At 35.6% G+C, this 20,629-nt stretch overlaps 2 protein-coding genes across 10 annotated transcripts; one reads left to right on the forward strand and one right to left on the reverse strand.

Moving 5' to 3' along the window:
- Positions 1 to 846: 846 nt before the first annotated feature.
- Positions 847 to 17,714, reverse strand: LOC115762214 (protein shisa-5). 9 transcript variants are annotated; one of them, XM_030704417.1, is made up of 5 exons: positions 17,446 to 17,714; positions 17,233 to 17,376; positions 1,585 to 1,705; positions 1,441 to 1,503; positions 847 to 1,383 (listed from the first exon to the last, which is right to left on the reverse strand). In XM_030704417.1, the coding sequence occupies exons 2-5, from the start codon at positions 17,333 to 17,335 to the stop codon at positions 1,218 to 1,220; spliced, it is 453 nt and encodes a 150-aa protein (XP_030560277.1). In that variant the 5' UTR covers positions 17,336 to 17,376; positions 17,446 to 17,714; the 3' UTR covers positions 847 to 1,217. The 9 variants fall into 9 exon arrangements, with proteins under 9 accessions (XP_030560277.1, XP_030560235.1, XP_030560242.1 ...); XM_030704375.1 differs by lacking the exons at positions 17,233 to 17,376; positions 17,446 to 17,714 and adding an exon at positions 15,461 to 15,605; XM_030704382.1 differs by lacking the exons at positions 17,233 to 17,376; positions 17,446 to 17,714 and adding an exon at positions 10,145 to 10,730.
- Positions 17,715 to 18,051: 337 nt separating this feature from the next.
- Positions 18,052 to 19,180, forward strand: LOC115759557 (transcription factor BTF3 homolog 4). The gene is made up of 2 exons (XM_030700524.1): positions 18,052 to 18,140; positions 18,242 to 19,180. Exon 2 carries the CDS (start codon positions 18,243 to 18,245, stop codon positions 18,765 to 18,767), a length of 525 nt encoding a protein of 174 aa, XP_030556384.1. The 5' UTR covers positions 18,052 to 18,140; position 18,242; the 3' UTR covers positions 18,768 to 19,180.
- Positions 19,181 to 20,629: the final 1,449 nt, after the last annotated feature.

Consider the following 20,629-nt stretch of genomic DNA (forward strand, 5'->3'; position numbering starts at 1 on the left):
GCAATGAATATTAAAACTAAAACCTCATGAGCTGATTAAATTTATATTAGCTTGACAGGGGCGTGTCCAAAGGATTTAACATCGATTGGTTACACTTAGCTGCAGCGCATTTATCTGATGATCCATGGCATGTCCAAGATCAGCCACGAATTTCACAGTGTACACTGTCTAACATGGCACTCAATTTCACAATATGTTGCCTTACAAGAAGTTATTTCTTTTGACCGATTATATATATGATGTAGAAGTGCGATCCTAAAAAGATTTGGCTTCACAAACGGATATTTATTCTGATCTATATGTTTTACATATACCTTACGTTTTTAGTTCTTCTAGAAGCTTGGGAAAAAATTGAATACAGATTTCAAATATAAATAAACACTAAGCGGTTTGTAGTTAAACCTTATCTGTACCTACAATATTTCATCATGGTCAATTTTCGTTTTTTGACATTTGTCGATTTTTGTTTACATATACCAAAAAAATAGTTGTTCTTTGGCTTCTTCAGGCTTTGATCTATCAAATCGATACACAAATTTCCACTTTAAACTTTGCTTAACACAAAACTCTGAATGATAAGACATATTTTCTTTATATATCTATCGTCAGCATATACATATGTATGTATATTTTTAATTTGACAAACCTGAGCATAAAGCTCAAAACGAACTGACAACAATTGTAACATATATATCCATATTAATTAAAAATAACTAAATAATCACATCGAGCATAATTTCTAGTTAAATGGAAATACACAGAAATATGCATAAAATTACATAAATATGTGCATTTCACTTTTTTATTATAAATACATTTTTTTTTCTTTTTTTCTTTTGTCTTTTACGGTATCGTAAGTTTTTTTTCTCTCTTAAGGTAGCTATATAAAGTTATATAAATTAAAATTATGTTGCACTTATTGCATGTACATCACATTCAGTTGTGAATGACTTAAGAAATTGTTGTTGTGTTTTGAATACAATGAATACAAATATATGGCTCTTCACTTTGGTAGCTTCGGACACCCCAATTACGCCCCAAGGGCAAATGGTGTATAATGATCTAATACAATATAGCTAATAATTTAAAGCGATTCTAAAGCGTATGTATATATCGAATTGTGTATTTTATGTGTGAGTTGTAAACAGCTCGGAAATGCGCGCGACAAGAAATCATAAACAAATAACAACTGTCCAGACAAAACTGACAGACTCTGCTTATTGTGCATAGTTGGGATTGTAGGGCATTTGCTTCTCATAGCCGCCGGGCATAACACTCGGCCCGGGATTGGCCATGGCCATGTCGTACGATGGTGGATTCATGTTTGCCGCTGCAACGCCCGGCTGCGGCATGGGCGGATATGCGGCAACATGCGGTGACATGCTGCAATTAAACATAAATTGTTAGTGAGTTGTGGCTCCTGTATATGTGCCAACTTACCCAGGCATCGGTGGCTGTGCTCCAGGCATGTGCATGGGCATCGGCATCTGTACGCTCACATTGCTAGGAGGAGGGAGCAAAAGGAATACGTACATATAGCATAAGCTGGCATTAAATTTCGGATGCTACTTGCGCAGTACTTACCCCGTGTTCTGGGCGGGATACGCTGTTCCATAGGCATGAGGCTGATAGGTTGTGGCCGGAATCTGTGTAACAGGATAGCCGCCAGGCGCTGTGTGCGTGGCCGATGTAACCACAACGGGCGCTGCAAGTGAAAAGAATTCGTAATCGAAATTAGAATCAATTTGCAATTCAATTAAACGAAACACAAATTAAATAAGCTCTTAAGTGATTGGGTTTTAAGTGTTGATATTTGTTTCTACTATTAACCAACGCCTTAGCCTAATACTTGCCCCGAGTCGCGATCGCCTGTTTACGGCGTGTTAGATGCACAATACACGGAATAATGAATACTACAATAAAAAATACACTAAAAACAACTATAACCCAAGCTGGCATCTCGTAAATCGGATTCTCACTATCGACAAGCGTCGACTTTGCGTTCAGAATGAAAACTGCTGTTGGCCGCAATCAGCGGCATCAAAATACTCGAACACTCTTATTTATAAATTGATAAGCCAGCAAGTGCCATATAAACGTCGATACCCTGTGCCCGGTTCAATGGACACTTACCCAAGACATAACAACTATTCAAATTATTGAGCAATGATCTATAGAGAAAATATAATTTGTCAAAAATGTGATTCCCAATTTTAAACACATTTATTGTCTTCAAACGAATTTTAAATTGTTTCTATTAGTAATATGTTTATATGTGTATATATATTCTTGATCAGCCTCAATAGTCGAGTCGATCTAGCTATGAAAAACCTTTTCAAGTCTGCCGACTATATTATTTTACATTATTATTTTTAATAGAAAATTTTAAATATACAATTTAAGTACTTTTGAGCCAGCTAATGCGTATTTACTAGTCGAGCATTCACTTTTCCTATTGTTATCTTGGGCTCTTGAGTTGTTTAAGCCAATCGAAAAGTGGCTAACAGAATAGAAAGTCATCCGACAAGCACTTGTAAGTTAAACACTTAATATAAACTTGTTGTCACTTTTTTCAAAATTAAGTTGCATTTACACCATCTGTCACTAGGCAGCAAAACATGACTAAAACTCAAGCAAATACTTAGGATTATTCTCTTTTTAAGACAGTTAACTAGATTTTACCATTGCAGGCGAGTCGCTTCTTTTTATTCTTAGTGTGTACATACGCGGCTGCACAGCAAACAATTTGCATTGCCAGAAACACACAAAAACAAATAATGCCAATTACAAAACCCTCCATCGAAGCAGGCAACGCGAAAAAAGCCGAAATTAAACTAACTTCCTATAGAATTGTATTCGGCTTGTTGTTGATTGGATCAGAATATTTGGCTGATAGGCAATTCGAGATAAGCTAATTTCTAGATAGCATTTTTAATGGGGGGTTTACCACATTTTCGAAAATGTTCTATTATTACAATCATTTCGTTTTTGCACGAAATTAAGTTACATTGCAGGAAAACCAAAAATATATTATAGTTTTTCAAAAAAAAACCTTTATGACTTTCCATACGAACGATAGAAAATTGTTTACACTGGAAATATAAAGTAGTTACTTTATAATATAGTATTAAAGACAACACAGAAGAATTTGATCATAGTTTACCAATTCGAACGAGTCTTTTTCTGTTTTTCACATACACAGTTGTAAAACAAGCTATTTGGAATATGACAGCAATGACAAATAATATAATGCCAATAACATAACCCTCCATTGCAGCTAATAAAAAAAACACTGATACTCAGTCTTTAAAATCAAAATATGAACTAACTGCCTATCGAATAGTTGGAATTGGCTATAGTCACAATACTAACGTGATTTTACTGATAAGTAATTAGAGATACGCTAAATAAATTACGGCGGGTATTTACCAAGGGCTTTCTATAAATATGTTTATGCACAGATCTGATGCAAAGGCCATTAGAAAGTGAGAGAAAACGCAAAAATATGAAAAGCAATCAGAGTTTTTATCTATAAAACTCCATAGCTTACGCAAACAGTGTTGCAAAGCGCGCAAATCAACTATTTTTAATACTAATTGAAAGTGTTGGACAGTGAAAAGTGCACGAAGCTATCGCTTAAACAGATAAACATTTACATGAGCCTTTATAAATAGAAGGGAAATTACACGAGCTGCAAATATTATCTTTCACATTTGCACATATCATCCCCTTATCGTCTGTTATCAATTACACACGCATACATGCACATATAGTGTATATAAGTATATATAAGTAGGAAAAGAGACTTCATCACTTTGACAGACCTGCGCCCTTCATGAGCTCCGCTCGACGATTGCGTCCGCGTGTCAAGAAAACCGCGCACGAAGTCAAAAAGAAAATGGATAATGTAAAGAACAATATCCAATAAATGCCGGCATTATCCATGGCTTATTGAAGAAATATCAAAATATAACGATACGCACTACGCAGCCAACGCGCTAAGACTAACAAAATGCATGTTCAAACCAAAGCGATAACAAATTGCACAAGTCATCCAATGAATTGCCAGTTCGGAAGGCAAATAATATAAGGGCAATCTCGAGAATCGTAAAGATAACTACACGGTTAGAAAACGTGGTCTAAATTTTAGTTTTTCAAAAGAAAAAAAAAACTGTCAATTTGTCAATTAATTTCAACAGATACTTTCTAGTAAAAGAACATTTTACCCAAACATATTTTTGAACTACTTTTAAATATCGACTAATAATATATCCTTAATTTTTTTTGTGCAGGTGTTTCTATATTTTTTGTACCGAAAAATACTTTTTCAGTTTTAAATACATTTGCAAAACTTTAGAAAATATCAGAGTTCTACTTTTGATTTTTACAAACATTTTGAATTGAAAGCTTTCAACTTGAATTTGGATTTTCTCAATTTTTCATTTTAATTAATCTCTTCAAAATCGTAGGTGCAACCCCAACTTGTGAACTGTTTAAATAACTTACCCAGATTAGACAAAGTCTTAACGCGTCGCTGACTGCGTTTATAATGCACAAGATAACTGACCGATCCGAAGATCAGGCTATAGCAGAGCATCTTGAGAAGCACCTTGCAGATGCTTATTAAGACAATGATGTGAGGACTATAAGTGTGAACCGTAAAGTCCGCATTAACCGTATAGTTGTGCATTTTCAGGCAGTCCGAAAATAACTAAAGCCAATTTTATAGCTATTGAGATAGTCCAAGCGATTAATTAACTTATAGTTCTATATATCTGTTGAGCCAATGCATAAGCCATTAATTTTATGAAGCACCATTTATAAATAATTATCATAATAAATGCTTTTAATACCTTTGAGTGGTTCTTGAGATTAGCTCGAATTAGTTATAAACTGAGCATTATGAGGTCAAGTGGAATATGTGTCTTTCTCTCTCTCTCTGTCTCTCTTTCACTTACTCCCTCTCTCTCCATATTTCTCTTACTCTTGCACTGTCTCGTTCTCTTACTCCCTTTCTTGTAGGCTCTCCAATTTCCCTGCTTTACTTACACATCCAGTTCTTCTTCTTTTATTTATTTAATAAAAAATGTTATTTTATCAAAACTTTATTATGTTAACACTTTCACGGACTGCAATTTCTTTTGCTTTTTCAACACTGGAATTTGGTGCTCATCCCGTTCTACAAACCAGGCATAGACAATGGCCAGAGCGCTAAGTGCTACCAATGCGAGCATTTCGTATATCACATATTTCCAATTCAGATGCATTCGCTCGGTCATAAATGACCAATACTCGATTTCGAAAACAGTTGCGTTCATGTCGAAAGCGTAACTCGAACTCCAGCGATTCATCCAATCGGCATATATATATATACATATATATATCAAAATATGTCACACTGAGCTCACGCTTTGAATATATTTATTGAGTTATTGTCGCCCATTTGATTAATTTGTACTATGATTAGCTAATACCTTTCGTAGAACCCTTCAAATTTTGATAGGGTATATTTAATAGCCAAACAAAAACTTTCATATGCTTAAGAGCATGCCTTATCTTGTAAAACTAACAAAACTATCCTCAAATTTAGTTGTATATACACATTCTACTAACTTGAATCATCATCGGTGATTTCTATATCCGAATCATGTTCACGATCATCAATCTGAAAGTGATTTTCTTCCATGCAGGGACTGCAACAATATTCCGTGCCGTAACGCAGCATAGATGCAATTATAAGAACAGCAATAATAGCGTAAAGACCGATTTCTCTTGGATCAGACACCATACAGAACACTTGAGAGCAGCGAAACGACTAAACAAGGTTTTTATATGGAAGTTGAATGTGCTAGACAGATTGTGATAGTGGTTAACATATATGCAGATTACAAGTTTCAACAATATATATATTTAAAGAGGTAAAGATGATTCAGGGCTGATTTAATCAGCACAAATATATATATAGGGGCTTTCATATAAATCTTTAAAGCTCTAAGGTTCTCTGATATTATTTTACGCAATATTGTTTCACATATAAATAAAACTGGAGCACTATTAAAAGATGATATTATTTTACGCAATATTTTTCCATATATAAATAAAACTCGAGATGATAAAACCAGACAGAAAAATATGTAGCTAGCTTTTAGGCAAAATCTAAAAATATTTATTTTTTAAGCAAAAGCCCAGAAGTATTAAAATACAAAAATGAATTCACTGAAAAATTGTTCACGTAGTCATAGCAGCACTATAAAGTATATTAAAAGGGGAAAATATCTTCTATAATCCCAATAGATTTGCGATGATTCATGACTATAGCTTTAAGACTGAGGGACGAGTTCGTATAGCAACAGGCAGACGGACAGACATGGCTATATCAACACACACATACACACTGTAATATGGAAAATCAAACAACTCTAGTTTAAGATAAGTAAAATTTCACAAAATTAATGATTAATCTACAATTAATTAATATATAATTTATATATATTGTTGGTAGCTATAAATAATTTTAAAAATATAAGCAAGCAAGTCTTGTGCCCAGACACATATTTGTAGCTTACTTTTAGGCACGGTCAGCAGATTTTAAAGGCTCGAGGCAGTGTTGGTAAACAGCTCTCAAAAGTAATTACAATAATATTCAATAAATTATTATGATATTTATTATGTTCGTCATGATTTGGAAATATAAAACAGGGACTCATCAATTGAATCAACATTAACTACACAAGACAATGACGACATCGTGAAAACCCACAAACATTCCAATAAATAAACTGGTTTTTTTACAATCCAGCTCAAAAACCTTTTATATACAATTATAGAGGGTATTATAAATTTGCACGAAATGTGTTAAGCATAGAAGAAGACGCCATTTACCTGGGAAAGTATATATTTATTTATTATTTATCAATTTCTTTCTGTTCCTTTCTTTGAGTATATTTTACATACTCATAGGAATGATCGATTGTTTCGCATGATATCTTAACTTAATTAGGCGTTAATTATGCTTTATCATGTTTTTAACACATGATCATAATCTTATCAACCTCAACGCACTACATCAGATAGAAAGAAAATTTACTTTTTTGTTCAAGTTATCCCAATATATCGTACACTTAATAACTAGTTTCATTTAATAAGAAAAGCAGACACTCAGCAGCTTCTATTCAAATTGTATTAATATGAAATTAATATATTTACAATTATAACATGCATCACTTTGCATTTGTTGTCGACGGCGTTTACAGCAAGCTATACAATTTATACAACAGCCGGAGATTATTAAAACAACAACTAAAATCGCAAATGCGATAAAAACTCTTTCGCCCGTTTTGCCAGGAAATCTATCGGGCTTGTTGTCATGATTGATATTCATAAAACTCGGGTATTCATAAGGAGCGTTATATAAATCTGGCATTTTGTACGATCGAAACACTGCCGGAGATGAAAATCAAACGCTTTTTAATAGCACGACGCGACAATTGCAACTGAGACAAGTTCTGCTTGCAAATCGCACTTATAGTTAAGACAGGTGGGATTTCATTGAATTGGAAATGCCCCAGCTGTGAGCTAGAGCGTTATAGAGGTAGCCACAGTTGATGCGGGAAATTCTTTTTTGACAACTCATTGAGTATAAGTAAAACAATTTCTTTACATAATGCAGTAAGATGCAAGAGGTATGCTTAATGAAAAGAAAAGAAAAACGAACTTTGAGTTAACTTATAATCCTCAAATGGTTTAAGTTTAAACTCAAATACATTGTGAGCGAAAAAAAAAACAGATTACTTTGGATAAAAAGACGAATAACAAAGAGGAACAAAGGAAAAAGAGTAAATAAAAGTTTTATAAAAACGTGCATTGATCTGGATGAGCCTAGAACACAAATCTAACAAAACATGGGTATTCCAAATAACACTGGAATGACAATCTATTAAAAATATGTTAAATATATTTAAACTGAATTAAATAAATGCAAAGTGCAAAAGCACAGTACACGCTTCTTATTCAAAAAAATAGTGTTCCATTAGAAAGTTTTGTTTGAAATATTATTTGATACAGTGCACACAAAAGCCAGGTGTATGTATAATTAAATAAACAATGTACAATATTAAATAAACAATATATAGATGGCTTAACAGTGTTCAAACGCAGCAATCAAACAAATCGCAACAAGTACAGCAATCATCCTCAGAAACGGAAATCGCAGCTCCAAGCACATCACTTGAAACGCCTAAGGCCAAGTCGCCTGCTTCCAAAGCTGTAAAATTGACAAACATCAGTGGAAAGTCTCCTTAGGGAGAAGAGAGACATCATTTATCATATCTATTTTTTTGATACTTCACATTTTCTGCAGGTTCGAAAACGAAAATCACATTCACAAAGCTATGTTCGAGATGGAAAACCATATTTCAAGAGTTTGATTTCTCCAAAAATATTAGGTCCAATGGAATTCTCACTCTTTTGGCTTGTTCCCAATTCCAATTGGATATTATTTTCACTCAGGGCTTTCGAGTTTATTTAAGACCTAGCATTCGCCTGCTGCTTGCACATAAGACCGCATTAATTATAGACAAGCCCGTGACGAGGTCGTGAGCGTCCACAAACTATCATACATTAGATAAAATGCAAACTGGTTATTCGCAGCACGTTTTTCACTAGACGTTCAACTGAAAGTTTTCGCTTGCAGTTCACAAATCGCATTTTATAGAGTTTTGCTAAAATTATGTAAATATATTTACTAGTTTCAAATGCATCTTGTCGTGTTTGCTTCGATTCACGGCGATTACAGGTTAAATAACAGGCATACACTATATAGGACAACATAAAGACAAAGCAGCCCAGTAAAGCGACGATTCCCAAATTCTTTGAAAAGGAATCATCTGCATTTAAAGCACTAGCAGAGGCTAAATCTGGCATTCTAATAGAACTAGAGTAAAACAAAACTTAATGCGTCTGACTTTAACAACCTGACAAGTGCAACTGCAACAACAGCTTGTTGCAATTCAAACTGACAACATAATAGAACTATGCGCTCTCCGCGCACAGTAAATAAATAAATGAAGAAAACCCCCAATGCCAAACTGACTACTGCAACTGAGAGCTGATTGAAATTCCACTCAAACGAGCCGCATGTGAGCATTTTTCTCCGCGCTGTTTGGCTATGAGTCATACACGGGTTCAGATAGTCACAGATTATGGCTAAACAATTATTAAGAAATTTAATAACTTATTAAGTGTTTTATAAACGACAGAGTTAAAGGCAATTACAGTGAGATCAGCAGGGATTCTTAAAATTCTCAAAAGGTTGAAGCAGAGATCCAATGAAAGTGTTTGACAAACAAAAGACTCAATGTCGAAGATAACGTGGGAGGTTGAAGGTGGAATTATATGTCAACTTACAATAAAATAAAATAAAATAAAGAAAATAAAATCACATTTAACAAAACAAAGCCTTGTATAAACTTTGTTTTACCTTGCAGGAGATATAAAATCATCATTGTGCTATAGATTATTTGTATACTTCTTCTGTAGATACTTTCCTGGAAGCTGTATGTCAAGTTTTGTCACTCTAGTTCTTAAAACCTAAGAGATATGGTCAAAAAATAGGATTTTGATATCGATTCTTATCGGCACGGGGCAAGTTATCGATTATCGGAAACAAACTAATACTCTAGTAACAAGTCTCTACCTCATATGGGTTCTGAGATCGATGTGTTCATACATACGGACAGACGGGCGGACGGACGGAAAGATAGATCGACAGACGGACATGGCTAGATCAGCTCGACTATTGATTCTGATCAAGAATAAAAGCACTTTATAGGGTCGGATATGCTTCCTTCTGCCTGTACAATATACCCCTATTCAAGCATTCCAATGGGTTCAGATAAAAACAACTTGTTTAGTCAGCACAGCCATTACGAGCTGTACGTTTACATACAAACGATGCTGTGGTTATTCTAAATATCGCCTTTCTACGCGATTTTCATAAGCTCACAAAAGCATCGAGTTTTTAAATATTTGCTTTTTAAGCAAAGCAAACATAAACTGTGTATAAAATGACTTTTCTTTGTTATTTAACTTATTTATTTGATTGAATATTTATTTATACAGCCTCAGCTTGGATCACACTACTCACCGGCCTGTCGAAAGAGTTGAACATACATTTTGGCCAGAAAGCAACAGCGTATAAAATGAATGGTTGCGACTATGAAACCGGCAATGAGTATTAACACGGTCAATGGCAAAAAAGCCAGCCAATCCATTCTACACTTAGACAAATCTCATTATCTATCCGTTCAGCACACAACGAAATCACAAATGCAAATGATTTGCAGCCGAACAATCGCAATGCCTTCGACCAAGCTGAGCCAAGCAAATGGAAAAAGAAAAGCGTAAAGCAAAAAGAAAACCAGCTGCTGATAAGAAACAATGCAAGCGATAAATAGAAAATAAATGCGAAAATCAAAAACAGTTGCTGTTAGCACCGAGGATAAGCGCCAGGACCTGTTGCTCGATTCTCTATAAATAGTAGCATGCTTTTAAGCTGCAAAAACGAAAGGCGCATATATATATTTTTAGATACCATCTTGTGATTGTGAGTGTGCATGGGTGTGTATGAGTGTGTGTGTGTGTGTGTGGATAACTGGTGTAACTGACATTTGAAGAGGTCATAAATGTCAGACCCCCCCACAGGAAAATTTCACAGAATTCGCCTTTAACTTTAATCAGTTTGAAGCTCTCATTATTTGCACAGACAAACAGTTGCGACATGCAACTGAAGACTTATGCAAGCACCTGGCATAATCATAAATAAAAGCAAATCCATAATACAAAAAAATAAAAACAAGTAAGAGGTTCTAGTCGGGAGCTCCCGACTAGGGGATACCCTGAACCCTCTTCTTCCAACATCAAATGCATATATATATTCTATTTTAGAAGCTATATGTCAAGTTTGGTGACTCTAGCTCTTATTATTTACCAAAATTGCCCTAAAAACAGGATATCGATATCGATTTTTATCGGTTGCTTGGAAACGGAGGAAGTTATCGATTATCGGAAACAAACTCGATCTGTGCGGGAACTAGGAGCATCTACATCTAATTTCAAGTCTCTAGCTCTTATAGGTTCTGAGATCCTTGCGTTCAAACATACGGACGGGCGGACGGACGGACGGACGGACGGACGGACGGACGGACGGACGGACAGACAGACGGACATGGCTAGATCGACTCGGCTATTGATGCTGATCAAGAATATATATACTTTATTGGGTCGAGGATGCTTCCTTCTGCCTGTTACATACATTTGGATTTTTCACAAATACCCTTATACCCATTTTTAATGGGTTCAGGGTATAATAAATAAATAAACCAGATAGCTGAAAAGGGGGCGAGTGCTCGACTGACAGATATTGTGTGCACTTAATGCGGCGACAGCTTAGCGCTGCGTTTTATATTAATGATCAAATCTTGAGGGAATATATTTAATGAATCATTTAATAATTATCGGAATAAACGATGTATATACTTTAAATATAATAACTATGGTTAAAATCTTTGAAATTGTACATGTTTCTATAATTTCAACATTCGTTAGTTTGGCAGTAAAGCATTTTCATTGATTAAATAAGTTCATACATAAATACATATGCATACAAATAAGTGCAGATGTTCTTAGAAAATGTGTTTGGCTTGAAAATTGTAGTGTAATAATATACATCACACAGATTGTATATAAATACATTTGTAAATGCATTATATTTGAAACTAATTCGAGTATATATTATATTTGAGTAAATAAGTCACATAATGTCAGGCTTCAAAAACAACACTTGACCATTTCATCACATCCGGGGCTGTAACATTGATGAACATCAATCGAAAGCTTTCTTTACGAATGAAACATAGCTAATGCAAGCAAGAAGCAAGAAGACCAGACCCTTCTCTTTGCATGGCTGGGGCATTAAAGTCGATGGGCTTAACGCGAGCACCTGCCACGAGGGCTTAAGCTCATGGTTCTTATTACATGATTAATTTAAGCGTTAATCAACGCCCCCTTGGAGCATTATTTCCGCAGATATCAATTAAAGAAACAACTGTTTGCTTGTGTCTTTTAGATTAGTTTGCTTGTAGGCATATCTTAATCCTATTCCGATCTGTGATTCTGCGGGCTTCAGATTATAAACTTCTGGTCAGGCCTCATACCAGCAACTCCAAACAGTTAAGGGTTGGTGATCGGAATGATGAAACACTGTTGCATGGAATAGAATCCAATTGATGTGAGCCCCAAATGGAAGAGTATACGCCATGATCATGGACATGGTTTTCTCACCCAATCCTTTCTCTTCCTCCTCCGGGTGGAGCAGCAAAACAAGAAGCTTCCTCTAGTGGTTACCACATAGACACCGCCCGTAGCCGCTGACAGGCAAAATGTGAACGACTGCTCACGTCGCCAATTAACTGAGATTTGGGATATTGAAAATCTCTTTGAGATTTTGCACTACTTTCACATTATTAAAACAGCACAAAATACATTAGTCATAGATTTAAATAGTTCACTTTCACGAACAAAACACAAAGGTAATAAAATCTGCTGAAAAGATTTTTGTTAAAGGTTCACAAATATTTATTTAACAAAAGTAGCCGAGAATTCGAATCGTAACCTAATCTAATATTAATAATATGACTTATGTGCAAACAGCACGGAACTAATACAAATTTTTTGGCGTATAAACAAATTACAGATCAGTCGTATACTAACAATTGTCGATGAAGTAACCGGAACGTTGTTTACGCTTCTGAGAGATGGTCCGTACGATGACCGTCAGGATGGCCACGAGCACGATGACAAACAGGCAGATGAGGACTATGGTTGAGATTTCCAGATCCCTCTCGGTGGGCTCGTGCGCCATTGTGTGTTTGTTTGTGTTTTTGATTTATTTTGAATAAATACTTTAAAAACTATAAATTCGAATTTTTTGTTGCATTTGATACAGAGTCAAAATATGCACTTGGGGGCTACGCGTTGTGCATTTCTTTAAGGCTTGGCGGTAAATAATGCCGCATGCGTGCTTATGGCTGGTTTTAAGGCATTCGCTTGTTAACTGGGCTTGAAGCAACGGCCATAGTTGGGACGCATTTATCAGATAAGATATGGCAAGCCAAGTAGACGCTTGTGACGTCACGGCTTATAAAAACGAAAAGAAAAATATAACTGATTATGGAACCTATTCACAAACCAATACGCAGTTGACTATAATATACTAAAGTGGACACAGAATTTACAACAGCGTTTTGCGTCAATCGGCCGACGATTATATTATGCGAAACTTACTTTTTCGTTTGACCAACAAAATTTCAGCCAATTAGATTCCTTAATGGAATCTATTTGAATTGAAACCTTGACCATCTCGTATCGCCGGCGATAATCATTATTATTTATGTGGATTACCACAAAAAATACAAAAATCGCAGCGTCTACTGACGTCAACGGTGATTAACATAAGAACATAATTAATCAATTACACGTATCGAGAAAAATCAAAGCACCAGAAATGGCGAATGAACAAATTTAAAGGAAAATCATTTATACTGGAGTTATATCAATATATACAATTAAAAACAAATAAGAGGTTCTAAACGGGAGCTCCCGACTAGGGGATACCCTGAACCCTCTTCTTCCAACATCAAATGCATATATATATATATATTCTATTTTAGAAGCTATATGTCAAGTTTGGTGACTCTAGCTCTTACTATTTACCAAAATTGCCCAAAAAACAGGATATCGATATCGATTTTTATCGATTGCTTGGAAACGGAGTAAGTTATCGATTATCGGAAACAAACTCGATCTGCGCGGGAACTAGGAGCACCTACATCTAAAATTTTAAGTCTCTAGCTCTTATAGATTCTGAGATCCTCGCGTTCATACATACGGACGGACGGACGGATTGACAGACGGACATGGCTAGATCGACTCGGCTATTGATGCTGATCAAGAATATATATACTTTATGGGGCCGGAGATGCTTCCTTCTGTCTGTTACATACATTGGGATTTTGCACAAATACAATATACCCTTATACCCATTTTTAATGGCATAAATGGCATAATGGCATAAAGCATAACTTCGGTACGCCGAATATTTAATACCCTTGTTGTCATTTGCCTTACGGTTTTGCAGATATGTGAGATTAGGGAAGCTCGTCAATGCTGAGCTTGATGAAAATATCTGGGAAAACATAATCTTATGCCGTACAAAAAGTCATTTTTCGACCGTTTCTTCGTATAGAGCTATATAATATAGTAATCCAATTTTTCGATCGATTCTTCCTATAGTGCTATATATCATATAGTAATGCAATAATGATAAGATGTGGCGCACATATAAGCAGCATAGTTGAACTTATAAATGCAGAGTTTGGTCAAGATATCTTGATAAAAAAAAGTTACCCATTCAAGAACTACATTTTCGATCGATCCTATGGCAGCTATATGATATAGTATTCGGCGGTTAAATAGATTTGGATATCTGTTATATGAGGAGCATATAAATGAGGAGTTTGGTCAAGATATCTTGATAAAGTTTTCCATACAAGATCCTACTTTCGGACCGATCGTTCCTATGGCAGATTTATGATATTCTTGTGCGATCTTGATAAGATTTAGCATATATATGAGGAGCATAGTGTAACGTCTAAATGCCGAGTTTGCTCAAGATATCTTGAAAGTTTGTGATACAAGTACTTAAATTTCGACCGATCGTACATATTACAGCTACATGATATAGTAGTCCGATCCGGCCGGTTTCAACATATGTACTCCGTGCAACAGAAAGAGGGATGTATGAACAGTTACATGACTATGGTTTTAAGACTAAGGTAGAGTAACAGATGGACGATCGAACGAATTTCTATCAAACATTATATTATATAAAGAACTCTACTGTGAATTCCATAATATATATTGCTTTTAACCTTGTGAAGGGTATTCAAGAATTGAACGCAAATATTATGTGAACAATAAAAGACCAAAGTCAAGTACATGCCAATTATCATAATGAAAGCTAGTGTATAAGCTTGTGATTAGCATTAGTTAGACATCAAATTAATTGCAATACTTAAGAAAGCACGCAAGTCTTTTCGCATGAATTCTATATTTAAAGGAAGCCAAACCGATTCGATCTTGAGATTCAGACCTGGACTGACGTCAATCTACGAGCCAGGCGAAAGGTAATACAATTTTAATGCGAAATTGGACACAAAATACAAGAGTGTCAGTGATTATAAGTTAATAATCTGAATAGCAATGCAAATGACAAGAATTATTTATGTCATGTCAACGATAAGATTTCAATGTATGCCAAATTGAATTCATCGAAACTTCGAAAGCTGACGCTATCTTCGAGCTTTCAATCGAGCTTTTTACTTTGCCAAGGGTGTTCGCTTACCGCCAGTGATCACTGTAGCTGCCTGCAAGCGAATGCGACGTGTCTGAACTATCCGCAATACCACAATCAACAAACACACACAGAATATGACCAAAAGTGGTATCCAAACTGCGCAATATATGAAAACCATGCTGAAGAACTCACAACTGGGAATTGAACCCGCGCCCGACCTTTACTGTGTTCGAATGTTTCGCGTTAACTGAGGTGTATTCTTCATATTTAACTTATGCTTCATATTCAATTTAAATTTATCTATAACAAAGAAAAAAGACAATCAGACAACTGCAAAAAAAAAAAAACCCTAGAAAATTTGTTATCTAAAATTGTATATATATTATTATATAGCTGCCCTACAACTCTCGCTGCATATGGCCAATGATAAGCAGCGGAATAATATAGTACTAATAAATAATTTATAAATTATATTGATTTCCACTTGATCACGTAATTCCTAATCGTATTTGTATTATTATTAACTCGGCAGAAGGTGAAATCATAAAATGCTTTTGTGAAAACTTGACTCAAATTTATTTGCAAAATATTTGTATTTCCGATTATATATTATGTCTTGTTGGATAAGTATATATCCAATATAACCATATATTACTCATCAACAAATATTATCTGTTTCTTCAAAGGAAGAAAGTGGAAATACTTTAATTATTCTTATAATTGTTTTTCTTTTTTAATAACATAATAAACATAGAAGCTGACAAACGAGATATATCTAAAAAAAAGCTAACCATAAAGATAAACTCTTTGGCAGCCAATTTCCAGGGTATACCCAAAAGCTTAGACTAAACTCAAGCTGACTTTTAGCGCTTATCAGGAAATTCATTCAGAAGCAAAGTATATAAATAAATAGTATATAAAATATAAATATATTATGCATTAAAAGTTATATTATAGATGTTATATTCTTAGATTGTAGGAGCTTAGTATTATGAATCACAGAATTGTGTTCATGTCAGCTTCAATTAAGTAGTTCAAGCCGCTGAGACCCTTAACATTTACCCTCTGATAGGGTTTAAAAGAGGCTGAAATAAGTCAAAGGGATAAGAATGTGTTGGGCTAAAGAAAGTAACCTGGAAGCATTTAGGATCTGTCGTGTAGACTCTATGCCCTCTGATACAGCAGAACTGCCTAGTATAACCTATATATCAACTATAAGCCTAACAATAGTAAATACATTTTTACTTAACTATATTGTTCTTTTGATATTTCTGATGCATTTTAGAGTAACTAAAATGCGGCAAAATCAATTGCATTGGCAATGTCAGGCGTCAGAATGACAGCCAAACTAAAACCTTTAGATAAGATAAAAATCAATAATTAGATAATTGCTAGTCTTTTGCCTGGTGATAGCGACATTTATATATATACATATGAATAATTTCATATATAAAATATATGTATTTCCATCAGCCATATATCGAAAATAATTTCGGGCAAACAAGTGTCAGAAGGTTTTGTTTACGAAAGAGCGTGTCAAAGAAAATGCGTGAATAAAAAAAAAAAAACAATTCAAGTGTAATAAAGTATGAGTAAACGTGATCAATGAAGAAAAGAATTAATTGAACTTGCACAGCTTAATTGAAAAGAAAATATTATTAGTCACGAAGTTATTAAAGTGCGAATATGATATATGAACATATACATATGTGTGTGGGCATTTTCGCATATGTGTACTTCCCCTGACAAAAGGCCCGAACGTGAGTCATAGCGACGATTGGATTAGGGAGCAATTGGATTATCTGAAATAGTACACTTACTTGAGAGCACAGTGCCGCGACGTTTGCTTGTGCAGCAATAGCCACAGCAGCTCATGACGAGGAACGTCAATAGGAAGAACATAAAAATGCCCCAGAAATCCATCGCAAAATCGTCCCAATCGTCGAAATCGTCCAAGCTATCCACTGGAAAATTGAGCAAATCTCTATTAATTCAAATGCCAAAGCACAAGCCTCAATTGCATACGAACTTACGTTTAATGCCTTATTGTGAGCACAACAGGCGGTTCTGGCATATATTGTTTTCAATAAATAATAAGTTAGCTTCCACTTGTTGCAGTTGTTTCGATTGCGTTCGACGCACTGTACTGTAATTCACACACGTGTAAGCTTACAAAACGTAGCGCACGGCTGTTGCGTACAAAAGCACGGCGAGTTGCTTTAATTAAATCAACTGTATAATACGCGTTATCTTATCAAAAGGGGAAACGATTACTAATCTTAACTCCTCGTCGTCGGTAAGGAGCGCTGCCCTGCCTAAAATAGCCAGCTTCTGTATGACGTTTTACAGCACTGCACAGTGGCGCTGTGTTTAATGCGCACAAGAACAGCTGTTGCCTATCGATAGCTGCTGGGCATATCGTTGCGCACATAAAACGCAATAATTTGAGCGAAAATAAAGAAAACTAAGCAATGTCATATTTAACATTATTAAAATGCGAATTTATGTGTGTTTTCAAGGGCGAAACAGCAAACAACTTAGCGTTTTATTGGAATTTCGTGCATGTTATCGATAGCAAACACCGAGCTTAGTGTTTGTTAACAGTACTATACACTTATACATACTGCTTTGCCATTTTTATCATGGCGATTTCTTTTTGACATTTGACTACAACTGGGCGCACGTGTTTTTCGGGCTTAGCTCTGTGCTAAATTATAGTAAAATCAAAGTAATTTCAACATCAAATTTCAATATACACAAACTCAAATTAATCCCAACTTAAAAATTGCTTCATTTTTGGCTATTGTGCGTGCTGCGTGTGTCTTACAGAATGAATCCAGAGAAGCTTAAGAAATTGCAGGCGCAGGTGCGCATTGGCGGCAAGGGTACCCCACGCCGCAAGAAGAAGATTGTGCACTCGACCCCGGCAACCGACGACAAGAAGTTGCAATCATCGTTGAAAAAACTTTCGGTCAATACCATACCCGGTATTGAGGAAGTGAACATTATCAAAAATGACGGCACCGTCATCCATTTTAACAATCCGAAGGCGCAGGCATCGCTGCCAACGAACACGTTCGCCATAACCGGTCATGGCGAGAACAAGACGATCTCGGAAATGCTGCCCGGCATATTGACGCAATTGGGTCCCCAGGACATCAATCAGCTGAAGAAGATCGCATCAGAGATTGCCAATAAGAGCAGTGCTGCTGGTGGTGCTGCTGCCGGCGCCGCTGCTGCGGATGCTGGCGATGATGATGTACCAGATCTGGTCGAGAACTTTGAGGAGGTGGCCATTGCCGGTGCCAGTGCTGAGCAGGCCAAGAAATCTGGTGAAGTTGCGGCATCTGCCTAAACCACAACCAAACCCAAAACACATAACACACACACACATTAAAAAGAAAACACACATACAAACGAACAGAAGTAGAAGCAAGTGGACGAAAACATACAACTACTTCTTTCAAATGGGGGTCATGCTACACACACAAACAGCCACACACACACACACACACAACTAATTACTATACAAAATAAAGGCATCCCAAGTGAGCGCTGAGAACAGAACACACATAAAATATAATAATTATATTAATATATTAAGGGTATTTTCAAAACTTAAACAAAACAAAAACAAACAAAAAATATTTTAGTTATTGTTGGAAGCGCGCCTAAGCGACAGTGCGAAAGCAACATCAAAATATGTACAACACAATAATATGTATTTGCAAAGCGATTAAAGCACGTTTCCACTACACAAAAAAAAAAGAAAAACAAGCCCGTTTCCACTGACATCAAATTACCGCAATCCCTCGTTTTGCCTCCCACAACAACTACATACATAACATTACATATATACTATATATATATACAAATGCATAGTTTTACAGTTTTCCCAAATAGTATGTGTATATTGTGAATGAATGCGTATATTCAAAGTGATGGACGACGACGACGACGACAAAACACTCCAGAAAAAGTCATTGCCAGTTGTGTGCGCGGGAGCAGCAACCATTTGATGAGAGCGTGTTAAATATATTTTTAGCATTAGCATTACTTTTGTCCCTTCCCGAACTGTGAGCATTACATAGAAGGCCTATGTATAGGAGAAGACAGACGCTCGGCGCCCCAAAACAATGTCTAAAACTTAATTTTTGTCGCCCGCCCGCCCCGATGCCCCAAACTTGGATCTACATACATATATATATTCATAAAACGTCTTTTGGATGAAATCACACACGAATGATGCAACACGATAAATTGTACCAAAATTGTTGAAAACACTTTTTATAATTTGTAAACTATTTTTTTAGACTATCATACATACATTAAAAAAGAACTGTAAAAATAAAACTCATTCATATCGTAAGGGATTTATTTGTGGCTTGCATAACTCATGCTACCCCGGCACGCACACAATCATATCTATATTTACATCTCGGTGTGCGGTTATTGAATATGAGTGTGTGTGTATGTGTGTGTGCGTATGCCCAACCTTATGCCTAGCAACGCCTTTTGTACGGCAGAGGGCGCGAGCGGCTTGGTCTGCAGCAAGAAGAAGCGTTAGCACGCGGCAGACAAAAAAAAAACTTGTTGACATTGAAATTTTCGGCTTAAGCTGTGCAAGTTTTAAGAACTTTGTATTAAAACTCAGTGAAATTAAATGGCAATTGCGTTGTTTTTCATTTCAATGGCAATATTAACTGTACAAATGTCAAATGGTTGCAAGTTATCAGGGAAATGTGTACATAACGACATAATAAAGTGAGCAAAAATGCAAAGGTGAAAACTATATTTGCGCACACATACATACATACAAATAATTGTATGTATGCTTATATGTGCATGTGTGTGTCGGGCGTTTTGTTTTTGTTCTAATACTACAATTCGCCGTGAATCACGTTCGTTTCATTACAAAATACAAGCTTTTTAAATATTTCCGAAGTTTCCAGCAAATATTAATGCGGTTAGTGCTTATCAAATAGTGCAAGGCCATATAAAAAACAACCGCAACAGAATGCTCTCATATTTAGTTAATCACAAGACTATGAAATGAGCTACAAGCTATTTAAATAAAATGCTGATTATTTGCTTACATAGTTAAACATACTTGTGGTTTTTAAATAAGCAAAACGACTTCCCCTTTTATTGAATTAAAAGTTGCCGCTTTTTTCGATAACGTTTATCGCCAACCAATCATCGCTATCGATAATTGCG

Source organism: Drosophila novamexicana, unplaced genomic scaffold (assembly GCF_003285875.2).
Source record: "Drosophila novamexicana strain 15010-1031.04,08,12 unplaced genomic scaffold, DnovRS2.1 tig00000008-arrow-pilon, whole genome shotgun sequence".
NCBI lineage: Eukaryota > Metazoa > Arthropoda > Insecta > Diptera > Drosophilidae > Drosophila > Drosophila novamexicana.

Coding starts and splice junctions, on each gene's coding strand:
- LOC115762214 (XM_030704351.1), bottom strand. CDS start 7,423: ATGCCAGATTTATATAACGCTCCTTATGAATACCCGAGTTTTATGAAT. Junction 1,706..7,206: donor AAGTGATGCATGTTATAATT/GTAAATATATTA, acceptor TTTCACTTGCAG/CGCCCGTTGTGGTTACATCG. Junction 1,384..1,440: donor GCACAGCCACCGATGCCTGG/GTAAGTTGGCAC, acceptor GTTTAATTGCAG/CATGTCACCGCATGTTGCCG.
- LOC115759557 (XM_030700524.1), top strand. CDS start 18,243: ATGAATCCAGAGAAGCTTAAGAAATTGCAGGCGCAGGTGCGCATTGGC.